Raw genomic sequence first — 17,050 nt, forward strand, 5'->3', positions numbered from 1 at the left:
CACACAAGGTATGACTGAAGGGTTTGTTCTTATAGGGAAAGTGAATTACTACTCTCATTGCTACATTTCAGTAGTTTAAACATATGCAGCACCCCAGGCTGGGGAAACTTTAAGGTATGCCAATTTACGGGAAAAAACATCAATGGAAAGAGGAAGTAGGCAAATGCACATGGTGTAAGAAAAAATCAGTAACAAATTCTGAGTATGTTTGTTGTAAAATATTTATGGAAATTTACTGAAAATGAAGATACAGTAACTTTTTTGGACTATACAATTATAACTAACATACTATCATAAAAGATAAGAATTAAAACCAACAGCAACCCCTGGGTATAGTTATGAGTAAATTTATAAAAAGGCATCATGTGAGAGAGAGGCGGTACATGCCCCCTTGAAGTCAAGATCACAAAACTTATGAGCTACCTAATTGCTGTTCTGGGGCAGTCTAAAAGTTGTCATTAGTGAGTATATGGGCAACCAAAGCAATGGAACCTCTTTCCAACTCGACTCCTCCAAATCGATGGCTCGTAATATTGATGCTCGCCATGATTGAATCCATCCACCACCCAAAACCTGTTATTGCTACTCCTATGATCACTGGCTGGGTTAAAATACTTTTCTTTTGAAACACTGTGAAGTTCAGAAATTGAACAACTGGTAATTGTTTTCTTTTGAAACAGTGTAAGTTCAGAAATTGAACAACTGGTAATTGAAGATCAAAATTAATAACAAAATAAAAATTGGAGGTATGGTGTCCAGAGTAGAAAACACATTGAGATGGTTTGTACATGTGATCAGAAGGGAAGAGGAGCAGTCAGTCATAGAATTCCTATACTGCATGTGGAGCTAGCAGAAATATAACTAGTAAGAGGAAGACAGTATTATTCAGTGTTGAAAAACCAACTCAGAATTATACATGACAAGTCATTTAATCTACACTAGAAAACCAAACTGCCAATATCATGGTCAATATCTGAATATTATTCAAGATTACTCACTGGATGTATAACAACATAAAAGGTATACATGATGTAAAAACAGAAAGACTTGTGTCCAATGTTCCTTATGGGCCAAATAGTAAGCACAAATATCTCAAGCTCTGAATGATACAGAATGGAATCTTGTTAAACCAATAATATTATAATTGCCTAAATTACCAAGTGCACTACATTGGAAATCATCGTTATATAATCCTGATAATCATGCCAATGAAGACAATGAAGAGAAACTAATGAGTAGGGCCCTTTTCACAGGGGTTTCAGTGGTAAAAGTACTTTAGAACATACTTTTTATTTTAGTTACATTCCAATTTCTCTTAAGGCAGCAAAAATTAATGAACACTTTGTTCAACATGTATATGAAATCCAGTAACAGATCCAGAAAAATCTTGAGATATCAACAATACAATGCTCTGTTACATAAGAATCAATATACTAGCTGTAAAAGAGAATAAATATGAACTTCTCTTAAGAGCAAAACTATTACTTACTTTCATCATCTTCATCTGAAGTTAGATCTCTTGGGTGAGCCTGAACTTGTTCAATGTTAGTTGGATGTTGCTGTTGATGCTGTGTCACCTGTGACAAAAAGCATGAAATGACTGAATTGTGTTCCTAATATCAAGGTCACTCTTGACTGTGTTCCTTATTGCAACATAATTTAAGACATTCGCATAAAATATTACTTGCATAGTATATTATGGGTAAGAACAATTTTAGGTGTATTTAACCAAAGGAACTATTGCATAAAACGTAAAATTTCAAAAGTACTTTACAGTTTTCATATGTACAAACCAGAGTATATTTTTCATATGTATACAGTACAAACCAAAGACTTTTATGAAAGAGTATTCCTCATAACAAGGTTGAAACAGTTTTGAAACTTAGGGTAGGCAAGTGAATGGGAAAGTCCCCCAACTCGACTGCCATAAGCCAATACAGGCAGTCCCCGGGTTACATCAGGGGTTCCGTTCTTGAGACGCGTTGTAAGCCGAAAATAGTCGTAAACCGGAACATCGTGAAAAATCCTAAGAAAACCTTACTTTTAATGCTTTAGATGCATTAAAAACTATGTAAACTGCATTATTATTGTATTTTTCATAAAAAAACCTTCAAATGATGATTATTGCATTTTTGGTGTCATATTTCTTCTGCCAGATCAGCGTTGTAGGCGTCGTAACCCTGGAAATAACTTCTGATGAATATAATTGAAAAGCGCCTTAACCTCGGAATGTCGTAAGCTGAACCCGTCGTAACCTGGGGACTGCCTGTAACCTTTTCCTTCATCTCCAACGACTATATAAGGTGGGAGAGGTGGGATTATGATAAAAGTCTCTGGTTTGTATAACTAGCAAAAATACAAATCATTACATTTAATATTATTTGATATGACAATTTGTCGAAAATTGCATTTTTCCTAACTATACAAACCTGAGGTCCTTTAACAATAGGAAGGTAACTAGCGGCAGCTGGGACGGTCGTAAGCTTCGAACAAGGGGAGAACGGTAGTTAACTGCTTGTCCGATCGTGCGCGCGGCGCGCGAGAGGTGAAGAATCACTTTTGCTTTAGGCCCATGCAAAAAGTTGCAGAGTGAGGGTGGTATGAGGGGGGGACATTATGTAAAAGGACCTCAGGTTTGTATAGTTAGGAAAAATGCAATTTTCGATAAATTGTCATTTGTTCCGATACGTAATACAAACCCTCGGTCCTTTAACAACAGGAAGACTCACTTATTGGTGGGAGGAATCTGAGTCTTTTTTGGTGAACAGACTGGTGTTCGTCCAAAAACCTTGGGAATGCCTCCCTGGTCGTAAGAGCAAGGGAGGGATCCAAACCTCTGTCCGATTGATCGGGGTGTGCATCGCAGGATCAATGGTCAGACCTCTGAGCCAAGTACTAAGAGAGAGGCAAGCGTATCTCGTTGTACCAGCAAGCAAGAACTTGCTCCTTTACAAGAGCCAACATAAAGTTATGGTTTGTCTCAAGTAGGCATCCACTCCCTCCCCCTTGTTGGAGGGAGTGGAGGATATTTGCTTCTATCCCTATCTAAAGGGATAGATTGGGGCTCGGTCGAGTAGCTTACCTGCATCGAAATTCCTTCCAGCATGGTGACAACCGTGACCCTCTGCCCACAGGTAGAGAGAGAGAAAGATGGAGAAGAGAAGCCAGTCGCACTCTCATTCACACATTCAATCCTACAGTCACACCAGGAATCGATGCTGTTCTGCCTGCTCGGGTGCTGGGTAAGCTTACACAACGTGTTGAGCAGCCACCACAGGTCCCAAGGAAAAAGTATCCAAGGACTTGTGGGCAATATCCCGAAGGTAGAAGGACGTGAAGGTAGTCTGGTTGGCCCAGACACCTGCCTTCAGGACCTGCGCCACGGAGAAGTTCTTACGGAACGCCAAAGAGGGTCCAATACTTCTGACTTCGTGGGCTCTCGGTCGGAGCGTACGGATGTCGTCACTACCATCAGCCTCGTACGCTCTCCTGATCACCTCACGCAGCCAGAAAGAAAGTGTGTTCTTGGATATTCTTTCTTGGTAACCCCAGTGCTAATGAAGAGGAGTCGACACTCAGGCCTGAGGTGTCGAGTTTTCTTCAGATAGCGCCGTAGCGCCCTCACAGGACAAAGCAGCATCTCATCCGTATCGTTGTCGGTGAAATCCATTAGGGAGGGGATCGTGAAAGACTCGAACCTGTCGTCAGGGATCGACGGATTCTGAGTCTTAGCTACGAAGTTCGGGACGAAATCGAGTGTCACAGATCCCCATCCCCTGGAATGTTTAACATTGAAGGAAAGACCATGAAGTTCCCCTACTCTCTTCGCCGATGCCAGGGCCAGCAAGAAGAGGGTCTTGAGGGTCAGATCCCTGTCTGACGACTCTCGGAGTGGCTCGAATGGTCTTCGAGTCAAACTCCTAAAGACGAGAGTCACATCCCACTCAGGGGGCCTGAGTTCCCTGGGTGGGCAAGACCTTTCGAAGCTCCTCATAAGCAAGGAGATCTCGAACGAGTTCGAGATGTCCAGTCCCCTCAGTTTTAGGACAAGAGCCAGGGCGGCTCTATATCCTTTAACTGTGGGCACTGAGGGGGGGGAAAAAAAGGGGGGGGATCTTCTGTCGGCGAAGAAAAAACGAGGAAATCTGCTACCTGCTGAAGAGTGGCTCTGAGAGGAGATAGACCCCGTCTACGACACCAACCACAGAAGACGGCCCACTTCCCCTGGTACACAGCTGCAGAGGACTGTCGGACGTGTCCAGCCATCTCTGTTGCTGCGCTACGAGAAAAGCCTCTCGTTCGTAAGAGATGGTGGATAACAGCCAGCCGTGAAGTTGTAGGGACTGGACTGCTCGGTGGTACCGTTCTACGTGTGGCTGGGCTAGAAGGTTGTGCCAGTGGGGCATCTCTCTCGGTTCTTCCGCAAGAAGAGCCAGCAGGTCCGGATACCAAACGGCTTGAGGTCGTTTGGGAGCCAACAGGATCATCCTGAGATTGGGAGTGACCAGCGCTCGGCTGATCACTTTCCGAATCAGACAAAAGGGAGGAAAGGCGTAGACGAAGAGGTTGTCCCAGGGGTGTTGAAGAGTGTCCTCTGCAGCTGCCCATGGGTCCGGCACGGCTGAACAAAAAAACCTGAAGTTTTTTGTTGTGCCGGGTGGCGAACAGGTCTATGACTGGACGCCCCCATAGGTTGAAGAGCCTTTCCGCCACTTCTGGGTGTAGGGACCACTCGGTCCCTATCACCTGATCCCGACGGCTGAGCTTGTTCTGCTACTACATTCCTCTTGCCTGGAATGTAGCGTGCTGACAGCTCTATTGAGTGAGCCGTGGCCCACTCGTGCACCTGCACGGTCAACTGGTGTAGCGGGAGAGACACTAGGCCCCCCTGCTTGTTGACGTATGCCACTACTGTGGTGTTGTCGCACATCAACACCACTGAGTGTCCCACCAAGCGGTCCTGGAATTCTTGGAGAGCGTAGAACGCCGCCTTGAGTTCCAGGACATTGATGTGAAGGTGCTTGTCGTGATGGTTCCACACACCTGCAGCCAGCAACTCCTCCAGGTGTGCGCCCCATCCCTCGGTTGATGCGTCTGAAAACAGCAACATCTCCTGGGGGGGGAGTGCGTAGAGGCACTCCTCTTAAGAGGTTCCTGTCGTCGAGCCACCAGGCTAGGTCCTGCCTCACCTTCTCCGTGAGGGACACGGGGAAGTAAGGTGGATCCTTTACCTGTGACCAACTCTCCCTTAGTCTCCACTGGAGAGACCGCAGGTGAAGACGTCCGTGAGGAACTAACTTCTCGAGTGACGACAGGTGGCCGATCACGACTTGCCATTGCTGAGCTGCCTGTTCCTGCCGAGACAGGAACCGGCCGGCTGCCTCCCTGAATCTGCTGATCCTCAAGTCTGCGGGGCGAACTTGAGCTGCTACCGTATCGATCAGCATACCCAGGTACTTCATCATCTGCTTGGGTTCGAGATCAGACTTCTCGTAGTTTATCACGATCCCCACCAGATCGCGACAAAACTTTAGAAGTCGATCCCTGTCCTGCAGCAACTGCGAGCGGCAGCTCGCCAGGACCAGCCAATCGTCGAGATACCTCAGAAGACGTATCCCGTGCGAATGGGCCCAAGCAGACACCAGAGTGAACACTCTCGTGAACACCTGTGGGGCGGTTGACAGACCGAAGCAAAGTGCCCTGAATTGGTACACCGTCCCGTCGAAGATGAAGCGGAGGTACTTTCTGGAGGACTGATGGATGGGTATTTGAAAATACGCATCCTTCAGGTCCACCGAAAGCATGAAATCGTTCTCCCTGATGGAGTCGAGCACGGAACGTGCCGTCTCCATCTTGAACCGAGTCTGGCGAACAAATCGGTTCAGGGGAGAGAGATCTATCACCGGGCGCCAGCCCCCCGATGCCTTCTCCACTAAGAAAAGGCGGCTGTAAAAGCCCGGTGACCGATCTACTACGACTTCTACAGCTCGTTTGGTCAGCATGGTCTTGATCTCCTGTCGAAGAGCGTCGCCCTTTGAAGATCCTTGTACATAAGTCTGAAGATGGACCGGGTTAGAGGTGAGGGGTGGCCGAGATTCGAAGGGTAGTAGATATCCCTCCCGAAGGACGTCTACTATCCAGGTCTCAGCACCGTAGCGCTGCCAAGTTGCCCAATGGCTCGCTAGGCACCCCACCACTTCCGGCAGCAGGTGAGGGGGAACGCCGTCCCTAGCATTTCCCACCTCGCTTCGACTTCTTCCCAGCACCTCCTCGGGGAAAGGAGGGCTGGGAGGAGGGCTGGTTACGGCCTCCTCTACCAGAAGTTGAAGCAGGAAGAGTCTTTCCTCGGGGCTTCGATGGAGCAGCCGTCTTAGCAGCCGAGGAAGCGCTAGCTAAACTCTTAGGCTTAGCCGCAGTTGCACGAGGTTGCCCAGAAACCTTCGTAACTGCCTGGTGAACCAGACGGTCACTGTCATCAGTGCGCCGTCTCTCCACCGCAGCGTCCACCATCTCTCCAGGAAAGAGAGCGGAGGAACTCTTTATAGGTCCATTACGGAGTCCATTTACCGCCTCACGCCCAGCCCCCTTGGCTACTCGTGTAAGGACAGCGTCCCTACGACGGAGAACCAAGTTGGCCCACAGGTTTGCCGTCTGATGGGCGAGGTAGGAGATGGCCCTACCTCCAGACTGGCACAGTCTCCTGAAGTCGGGGTCGTCTTCGAGGGCAGCGCCCCCAGAGTCGGCCGCGACCTTGGATACTGTGAGGGACCACAGATCCAACCAAGAGACTGCCTGGAATGCTGCCATAGCGGTAGCTTCCAGGCCCAGTGCCTCCTGCTGCGAGAACCACAAGTTCTCCGACAGGAGCTGCTGCAGGGACACACCTGGAGTTAGCCTAGCTAGCTCCAGGTTAACCTGTTTGGGCGGTATTGGATCCACTGAAGGCACGTAGAACTTCCGCTCTCGCTGCAGAGGAGGAGGAAGTAGCTTGGAAGACCGTCCTGACTTAAGCGAATCCTCTCGTCCTGAGACGAAATTCTCTACCTGGTCAAGGACTGAGTCTGCAAGCTCTGATCGCGGCAGTCCCACCGTCAATTTGGGTTCCCTCTTCGGGCCCCAAAATGACTCGAGCCGGGACGTGGGCTCGGATGGTGGTAGCGGCGATCCTTCCCCCAGGTCGTTGTGCTGACGAATCAGCGCAATAACCTGGGCAAAGTTCCTCTGGATCTCGGGAGTTACAGCGTCCTGAGGAGTAGGACCGTCCAGTCCCTCCAACAAGAGCAGCTCTCGAGACCCTCCTCCTTCAGAAGGAGGAACAGCAACAGACCCCTGACGGTCGCCTCCAGTCACTTGCGCGTACGACCTGGCTGGTCCTAAGACCATACCTGGCACGTGCGGCATCGTGACGGGATCGTGAGCGGCGCACCTCTCACGATCACTCCTAGCTACCTCGCTCTTCCCGGTGTACCCCGAGGAAGTTGAAGGTAGTGGAGAGGCAGACCTGACGCTCCCCCCCCGCTCGCTGGCAGGACCAGCGTACGTGGGGGGCTGCAGCCGATCACCAACCCGCGGTGGGGATCGATCTGCAGGCCTGGCCGTGCCGCTCACCTGTGGCGAGCGGGTCCCGTGCGTCAGACGAGCTGCTGCTGGCCACCGTCTCCGTCCGGTCCCTGTGGGAGCGGCGGTCAGGTGATCTGCAGAGCTCGCTTTCGCGGTGAGACCGGTGAGCGTCCTCGCGGCACGTCAAACCGCTGGTACCAGCCGAGGCTGGTACCGTCGGTCGAGGGGACCTCTTCCCAGCCTCAACCCGTGGCCGGTCAGAGACCGTCACGTCCACCCGAGGTACCGGCTGGTCGCTACGAGAGCGGCCGCTGGTCTGGCGAGAGTCGCCTGTGCGACTTTCGACAGTCTTCTGCTCCGTGCCTCGGTCATGACGCTGAGCGAACTCAGGCGTCTTAACTTTGGCTGCACGGTCACCCGAAGGAGACCGTACACTCGGAACTTCTCGCGGACGAGAAGCCGAGCCGGTACCTGGCTTAGCAGCAGAGCTACCAAGACCAGGCGAGGATGTACCAGCGGTAGCCAGCACACCCTTGGTCCCCGTCTTCTTCTTCTTCTCAGAAGAGGAGACGGGCCCCGTTCCCGAGGGAACAGGAGGACCAGCAGAAGAACCCCCCGTCACACCGGAGTGAGACGGGCCCTTCGAAGGTCCCGAAGGAGCCTTCTTGGGGGGGGGGGGTTGGGGGGGGGGCAGCCTTCTTCTTCTTCTTCGGCTTGGAAGCCTTAGAAGTCGAAGGGGGAGAGGCGGCAACAGACGACGAAGAAGACGACGACGACACCTTCCTCTTCTTCTTCCTCTTCTTCGTCAGCTCTCTCAGGACGGACGTCAGGTCTTCCATCCACGGAAAAGCCGGGCCAATTGCCGAAGCAACACGCCCCGACTGAACCTGTCCGGAAAGACCTGAGTCCGGGGCAGCACTTCCATGACGAGACACGACGTGGGCAGGGGCAGGCACGGCAGGAGCGGCAGGAACATCAACAGCAGGACCAGCAACAGCAGGACCAGCACCAGCAGACCAGCAACAGCAGGAGCGTCACGCACAGCGCGCCTCACAGGAGCGGCGCGAGCGGCTGGGCCAGCAACATCAGCGGCAGGTACGGCAGCATAATCAGGCGTCACCGGCATCTCAAACTCAGCCAGCTTCATCATAGGGACAGGCGGCAGGTCCAGGGGAGAACTCTTTGGACAGCGAAAGTCGGGGGTCGGCAGCACATAGAAACCAGGTGGAGGTGGCACGCCCCTCCTTGGCACGGCAGCAATCGGCATTTGGATTGATGCTGTCGGGGTCACCGAAGCAATGTGCTGCGTATACACCACATGAGGAGGGGCGGCGTACGCTGGAGTAGACAAGGTAGTTGTCGTAGTTGTCACCACTCCATGAGTAACCACTGCCGACCCCGCCAATCGCTGAATTAAGCCCTGGATACTGGGAGCGCCCTGCAGTCCCAACGACGCCCACACCTGCCCAAGGTCGTCACTCACAGAAGGCACACCTGAGGGAGGAAAAGTCGGGTCAGTTAGAGGGGCACCCTCGCGCTTGGGGGAGGACGAACCCCACCCAGAGCGGACGGAAGACCCCGAATACAGTTGAACATCCGGGTATCAAGCGCCCTCCTCCACACTCGACGGATCGAGTGAGGAGTAGGACTCCGAAACCCCCCCCGCAGGGGAAGGCGCAAACCGTGGGGGCTGAGCTGGGGGCAGGAAGGATGACGAGGTATCCGTCACCAAAGGAGTCGCTGGAGAGCTTTCCGACGACTCCTTGGTCAATCTACGCCTCTTCCTACCCTCATACAGCACCCACTGCGCCTTGGACCAATTTTCACAAACATTGCATGGTTCGGCCCGGGAGCATTCTCGCCCCCGGCACCGATAACACAATTCATGTGGATCTATTTCTGGGAAAGAGCGAAATCCGCCGCATTTACGCCCCTCCAGCCCGGGACACACTCTACGGGCAACCGGTGGGCGCGGCGAAAGCTCTTCCAGATCCATTATTCACTTTCACAATAATAATAATAATGAAAAAATGAAAAGAGTACTTACAATTTCATTCACAACCACTAACAAACCAGTAAGAAGAAATTGTAAAACTTTCAAAGCACATGACGAAATAGAGGGCAGAGCGATGACGAGCACGTCCTGTCACACCACGGCCGAAAGCAAAAGTGGTTCTTCACCTCTCGCGCGCACGATCGGACAAGCAGTTAACTACCGTTCTCCCCTTGTTCGAAGCTTACGACCGTCCCAGCTGCCGCCATTTACCTTCCTATTGTTAAAGGACCGAGGGTTTGTATTACGTATCGGAACAAATTATTATTATTATGTATTATTATTATCATTGGAGAAATAAATCCAGTTATGTAAATGTACAGTCGGCCACAGATATAAGTATACACATTTCAGCCACAAGGGCTGGATGTGATCTGGTAACACTGGAACTGTGCCTCCACACGCACGATGAAACCCGCCCCTCCACACGTCTTCCCCCAACTTTTTTCCCTCCGTCCTTCACTTCCACCCTTTCAAGCACGCGTTTAAAACTTCTGCTCCCTCTCTCTAATTTCTCCTTTAAGGAAAATAATATAACTGAATCTATTCTGTAGGTTTATTTTCTCATCATGGAGGTGTGAAAACCCGTCTGTTCAACTTTTGTCGTAATAATATTATTACTTGCTGTTACCGACAGAAGAATTACCTCGGTTTTCGCGGCGCTCTCTTGTAATAATGGGATTTAGCTATCTACCAATAAAAGCCTTGTCTATCAAATAACAGCATACCTACTACTCTAATTATAATAGTAATATCAGCAGCCACATTCCAAATTCTTATTATTATTAAGACAACTAGCATCAGATCGTGTAGGACCTTACGTAGCTCAAACTAAGCATGAAGAAATAAAGAGGCATAAGTTGAGGAGAGAAAGACCTCCATAGGCCTAGAAGACACTGAAGGAGGAGAAACAAAGAGACAGTTATAAGAGAGAGGACAACAACAAGAAGGAGGCAGACGGAATGGAGACACAGTGTAATAAATATTATGTAGAGCTGAGAGTGTGGCTGGTGTCAGAAAGGGCGCCATTAACCTCTTAAGTATAATGGGGGCATAGGTCTTGACTTGTCATAGGGGTTATTATGGGAGTCGATTCTTCCTTATGGTTGGACGTTTGTTTGGTCACAACCGACAATCATTGGATCAAATAATCATATTTTTGTGCATGATTTTAACTGCTCGGCATACGTCTGCATTTATTGATGGCAAGCATGTGCGTTTTTGTTTGTTTGTGTTCGTCCTGCAGGTGTGAATTCCCACATTCCAGCTGTCTTTTATTCCTAACACTGTTGGACTCAAGAAGTCTCCCTGAGGATGTTGTACAATCAAAATCTCAAAAGTCCGAGTGAAGATGCAATGCATTACTACCCTAAAATAAATCACCAGGTATTTTACTAAACTATTCATATTTTTATCTAATTTATTAATTTACTAATCTATGCTCTTTTCTTACAACTATTCTATTCTTTCTGTATTTCCTTTATTCTTTTGTAACTTCTTTCAAATAAACACAACATTCTTTGGAAGCTTTAATTTCACATCAATAGCCCCTGAAGGCCCTGTACGAACAGGGTTTATATTCTGAATAATAATAATAATTAAAAAATAATAAAAATTAATAAGAATAATAATATTAATAATAATAATAAGAATAATAATAATAATAATAACTAATAATAATAATAATAAAATAATAATAATAAATTAATAATAATAGTAATTATAAAACAAAGATTCACAGAGATCACGACAGACACAGTCAGACACCAACTAAAGAAAATGCCAAACTGGAAAGCCCCAGGTCCCGATGAAGTCCATGGCTACTGGCTCAAAAACTTCAAGGCCCTACACCCACGAATAGCAGAACAACTCCAGCATTGTATCTCAAATCACCATGCACCCAAATGGATGACCACAGGAAGAACATCCTTAGTACAAAAAGACAAGAGTAAGGGAAATATAGCCAGTAACTACAGGCCTATCACCTGCCTACCAATAATGTGGGAGTTACTAACAGGTATCATCAGTGAAAGGCTATACAACTACCTAAAGGAGACAAACACCATCCCCCACCAACAAAAAGGCTGCAGAAGGAAGTGTAGGGGCACAAAAGATTAGCTCCTGATAGACAAAATGGTAATGAAGAACAGTAGGAGAAGGAAAACCAACCTAAGCATGGCATGGATAGACTATAAGAAAGCCTTAGACATGATACCACAGACATGGCTAATAGAATGCCTGAAAATATATGGGGCAGAGGAAAACACCATCAGCTTCCTCAAAAATACAATGCGCAACTGGAATACAATACTTACAAGCTCTGGAATGAGACTAGCAGAGGTTAATATCAGGAGAGGGATCTTCCAGGGTGACTCACTGTCCCCACTACTCTTCATAGTAGCCATGATTCCCATGACAAAAGTACTACAGAAGATGTATGTCGGGTAACAACTCAAGAAAAGAGGCAACAGAATCAACCATCTGATGTTCATGAACGACATCAAGCTGTATGGTAAGAGCATCAAGGAAATAGATACCCTAATCCAGACTGTAAGGATTGTATCTGGGGACATCAAGATGGAGTTTGGAATAGAAAAATGCGCCTTAGTCAACATACAAAAAGGCAAAGTAATGAGAACTGAAGGGATAAAGCTACCAGATGGGAGCAACATCAAACACATAGATGAGACGGGATACAAATACCTGGGAATAATGGAAGAGGGGATATAAAACACAAAGAGATGAAGGACACGATCAGGAAAGAATATATGCAGACTCTCAAGGCGATACTCAAGTCAAAACTCAACGCCGGAAATATGATAAAAGCCATAAACACATGGGCAGTCCCAGTATTCAGATACAGCGCAGGAATAGTGAAATGGACGAAGGCAGAACTGCGCAACATAGATCAGAAAACCAGGAAACATATGACAATACACAAAGCACTACACCCATGAGCAAATACGGACAGACTATACATAACATGAAAGGAAGGCGGGAGAGGACTACTAAGTATAGAAGATTGCGTCAACATCGAGAACAGAGCACTGGGGCAATATCTGAAAACCAGTGAAGATGAGTGGCTCAAGAGTGCATGGGAAGAAGGACTGATAAAAGTCGACAAAGACCCAGAAATATACAGACAGGAGAATGACAATCAGAACAGAGGACTGACAACAAACCAATGCACAGACAATACATGAGACAGACTAAAGAACTAGCCAGCGATGACACATGGTAACTGCTACAGAGGGGAGAGCTCAAGAAGGAAACTGAAGGAATGATAACAGCGGCACAAGATCAGGTCCTAAAAACCAGATATGTTCAAAGAACAATAGACGGAAATAACATCTCTCCCATATGTAGGAAGCGCAATACAAAAAATGAAACCATAAACCACATAGCAAGCCCTCCACTGGAGCCTGTGCAAGAAACATCAGCTATCTTGCAGTAATAAGTGGTATGAGCACCAACCTGAAGGAGTGATAGAAAACCATCAGGCAAAGATCCTTTGGGACTATGGTATCAGAGCAGATAGGGTGATACGTGCAAATAACCAGATGTGACGTTGATTGACAAAATCAAGAAGAAAGTATCACTCATTGATGTCGCAATACCATGGGACACCAGAGTTGAAGAGAAAGAGAGGGGAAAAAAGGATAAGTATCAAGACCTGAAAATAGAAATAAGAAGGATATGGGATATGCCAGTGGAAATTGTACCCATAATCATAGGAACACTAAGAACGATCCCAGGATCCCTGAAAAGGAATCTAGAAAAACTGGAGGCTGAAATAGCTCCAGAACTCATGCAGAAGAGTGTGATCCTAGAAACGGCACAAATAATAAGAAAAGTGATGGACTCCTAAGAAGGCAGGATGCAACCCGGAACCCCACACTACAAATACCACCCAGTCGAATTGGAGGACTGTGATAAAGCCAAAAAAAAAATTAAAAAGTAATTAAATAAAAAATAATATTAATAATACTAAGCTCCAATTAGTGTGATGCATTAGTATACTACTGCACAAAAGGCTTTAGTTTGTATTCCTGTAGAACAATTAATAATATAAATCATCAACTTTCATAAAAAAAAAAGCCTAAGTAGTAATACAAAACAGTTAAATGTGTCCAAGACTGATTTCTTGCCACTTTTAATCATGTTTTAATAGTCCTTGCAGAGCAGCAAAGTATTGTAATGTTAAGGTTTATTAAATATAAAATGCAGGGAAAACTAAGTGTGCTGAAAACAGGTACATACCTGCTCACGTCTCCTCACAGCTCTGTCATCGAGCTGTTGAGCCCATTCATTTGTAAACCCAGCATCTGTATCTCTATTTATATGACCATTTTCAGCATTATTTCGTCTATTCCTGGGAGGGATAACTTCACCCTGTTCCCTTTCAGCCTCTGCCATACTTGTAGCATTGTGCTCCTCATGGGGGGGTTGCCTTGCTCGAGCTCTTGCATTCCTGTCTTCTTCAGAGTCTGCCATGCCCAATGTGCTGTACATAATATTTGCTGGAATAAAACAAACTCCAGTTCACAAAAATTAATGTCACTTTTAGCTAATGATCTAAGCAGAAATAAGCAAATGTAACAAACTAGAAAATAACTGAAGAAAAGGAATGACAGTTGTCCCTCATTTATCTGTACTTGCCATATCTCCATCCATTATTGCCATCTGGAGGGCCCGCAGCACCACATAGTATTATGTGAAATACATATATATACATACAAAAATGTAAAAAAATAACTTATAAGAATGGCAATGCTGCTTGGGCAGATAGATGGGATAGTAATACTGTATATACAGGCGGCCTGCGGTTAACGGCGCAATCGCTTAGTGGCGAATCGGTTTTACGGCTGTCGTCAAAAATATCAATTAAAAAAATAAAGCATTTTAAGGAATTTTTACGCCATAATTTTTGGTCAACAGCGCCGCTAGCGCCGTTATGTCTAACGAGTTCATACATTTGTAGAAACGCCGTTCAGACCATAAAGGTTATGCAAATTATATTAACAAATTTTATGGAGTTATTACATAGGTATTAGGGTAAAATATATGCCTCTGACGCTGTTCTATGCCGAAAATACTGAGTTACGTAAGTGCAAATTTAGCTTTGGATGTGTCAATTTATAAATGTTCATGCTTTTATGTTTAAAATGTGTAGGAAAATGTATTACGTATAGGGTATTTTTATTTCTGCACAGAAATATGAGACAAAGACAGCTTTTGAAACTGCCCTACACAGTATCAAAAAGGATGTTTTTTTCATGCTCTTTCTTGTAAGCCACCGCCTGTCGTTCTTCCGAAAACATAGAGTTAAAAAAGTGCAAATTTAGCAATCGATGTGTCGATTTTACATATGTTCATGCTTATATGTTTAAGATGTGTATGAAAATGTATTAAGTATTGGATATTTTTATTTCTGTACATAAATATGATACAAAGGCAGCTTTTGAAACTGCCCTTCACGTTATCAAAGAGGGGGTTTTTTCATGTTCATTCTTGTGAGCCATCGCCTGCTGCTCTTCCGAAAACATACTAGTTTAAAATTGCAAATTTAGCGATCGACGTGTTGATTTTATAAATGTTCATGCCTGTAAGTTTAAATTGTGTATGAAAATATATTACGTATAGGGTATTTTTATTTTTTTACATAAATATCAGACAAAATAAGGCAGCTTTTGTAACTACCCTTCATGTTGTCAGAGGATGTTTTTTCATGTTCGTTCTTGTCCGCCACAGTTCGGAAAAATGCATGGTATTTTATTAATTATGCATCTTTCCCATAAATCTTTTAAATAGTTATACATTACTTCACTGTATTCAATACAATAATATTGTTTGTATTCTCATATTATTGTATTATAAAATACTACAGCAAAACTAAGCCAGTATTCCGCGGAGCGGCCAATGTTTTGGTTTGAAATCAGCTGATGGCAAATACGAGTTTATTACACCATATTTAATGCAATTCTGAGCGAATTTTCTTGCTTCTAGTTAACATAAACAAATATCTAGATAGTACTTGACTTATATGAGACAAGGTTATTTTTCCTTATAGTACGACGTGTTTTCAGGAGGACATATTTCTTGAAGATGTCTCGTTGTGATTATGAACTAATTTTTTTTCTGTTAACAGATTATGTTGGCGGCATATTTATTGCCTAAAAACATTACATGATTCCGTTCGTAATTTTCCTTTATATCATCGTAATACAAACTTTACGTTATCTTATATTGACGTGAAACCAACAGTAAAATGTGTTCTTTCAAGCACAGTAGTTTTGATTAAAATGATCTTACCTCAATTTTATCTACGGTTGTGTTTGATGGCATACGTTTACTGGAGTTTTATCTATGTTGCCGATGCACGACAATGGTCATTAGCAGCTTGAACAGTTTTCTCAGCTTCAGCTATAACTAGGTTTAAATTTAACAGTATATTTCCCTATTGATCTTTGATCTACAGTGGGGCCTCGCTTAGTCACGGATCAGCAATCATGGTATCAGTTAATCACGGGTTTTTCCTTGGACCACTTCTTAGTCTATATCCTGGTATGAATTGTAGCAGCGCGGGCTTGTCCGTGGTAGGCTAACCCTTGTCCAAGTCCGATAACCAGCAAATGCATGAACAGATTCACATTTTGATATTAAGTGACAATAAAGGTAATAAAACCATTCTCACCTTATATATTATTGGCATATCTTCATAATATATAGCCTATTCAAGGAATAATTCCACATCATTGACATCAATTTGTACTAGTTGACTGGCCAGCAGAAATGTAAACACAAGAGTTACATTGCTTCACAGAACCTTTGCCATTCGTTAACCTTTTAGAAATGTTAATAGTAGCAGTGTAATTACAGTAGTAATAACATTTAGGAAAACATTAAATTTTAATTCGAACTTCATTATTGTTTTGGTAGAACGTAATCAACTTCTCTGAACACTGCAGTCATACAAACGATAATGTCACAGATTATTGTATTGTTGTTAGCGATCGGCGACAAAGCGTAAACATAAAACCATTTTTACCTTAGATATTATTGTCATATATTCATAATAAAATGCATATCTTACATATTATTGGCACATCTTCATAATAAGCCTCTTCAAGTTTACATTATGCATTGATTACTTTATTTTGATGTGATTACATTAATATTACAGTATGGTACTGTAATAAGTACAGTAACTATTTTTGACCATAAATGTAAGTATATTCATTCGCAGAAAAAATATGTATGATCACCATGATGTCACCAAACCTACAGTCTCGTTCGTACATAGTATTTTTACACAATGTGTTAGTGGTTACACCGTTCTACAAACTACGATGTATTTTACATAAGTATCTCTAAACTCTATCATAAATCACTTTACTTACTTTTTTTGTGGAGCCCAAATACTATATCCCAGAAAAT

General features: G+C 45.0%; 1 protein-coding gene across 1 annotated transcript in view; it reads right to left on the reverse strand.

Moving 5' to 3' along the window:
* Positions 1 to 17,050, reverse strand: part of LOC135221895 (presenilin-1-like) — a 281,752-nt gene that overhangs the window by 15,758 nt on the left and 248,944 nt on the right. The window contains exons 8-9 of the mRNA XM_064259872.1: positions 13,874 to 14,133; positions 1,490 to 1,577 (exon numbers count right to left, since the gene is read on the reverse strand). Coding sequence (XP_064115942.1) covers positions 1,490 to 1,577; positions 13,874 to 14,133 — 348 coding nt within the window. The remainder of the gene's footprint in view (positions 1 to 1,489; positions 1,578 to 13,873; positions 14,134 to 17,050) is intronic.

This window comes from Macrobrachium nipponense, chromosome 3 (genome assembly GCF_015104395.2).
Source record: "Macrobrachium nipponense isolate FS-2020 chromosome 3, ASM1510439v2, whole genome shotgun sequence".
NCBI lineage: Eukaryota > Metazoa > Arthropoda > Malacostraca > Decapoda > Palaemonidae > Macrobrachium > Macrobrachium nipponense.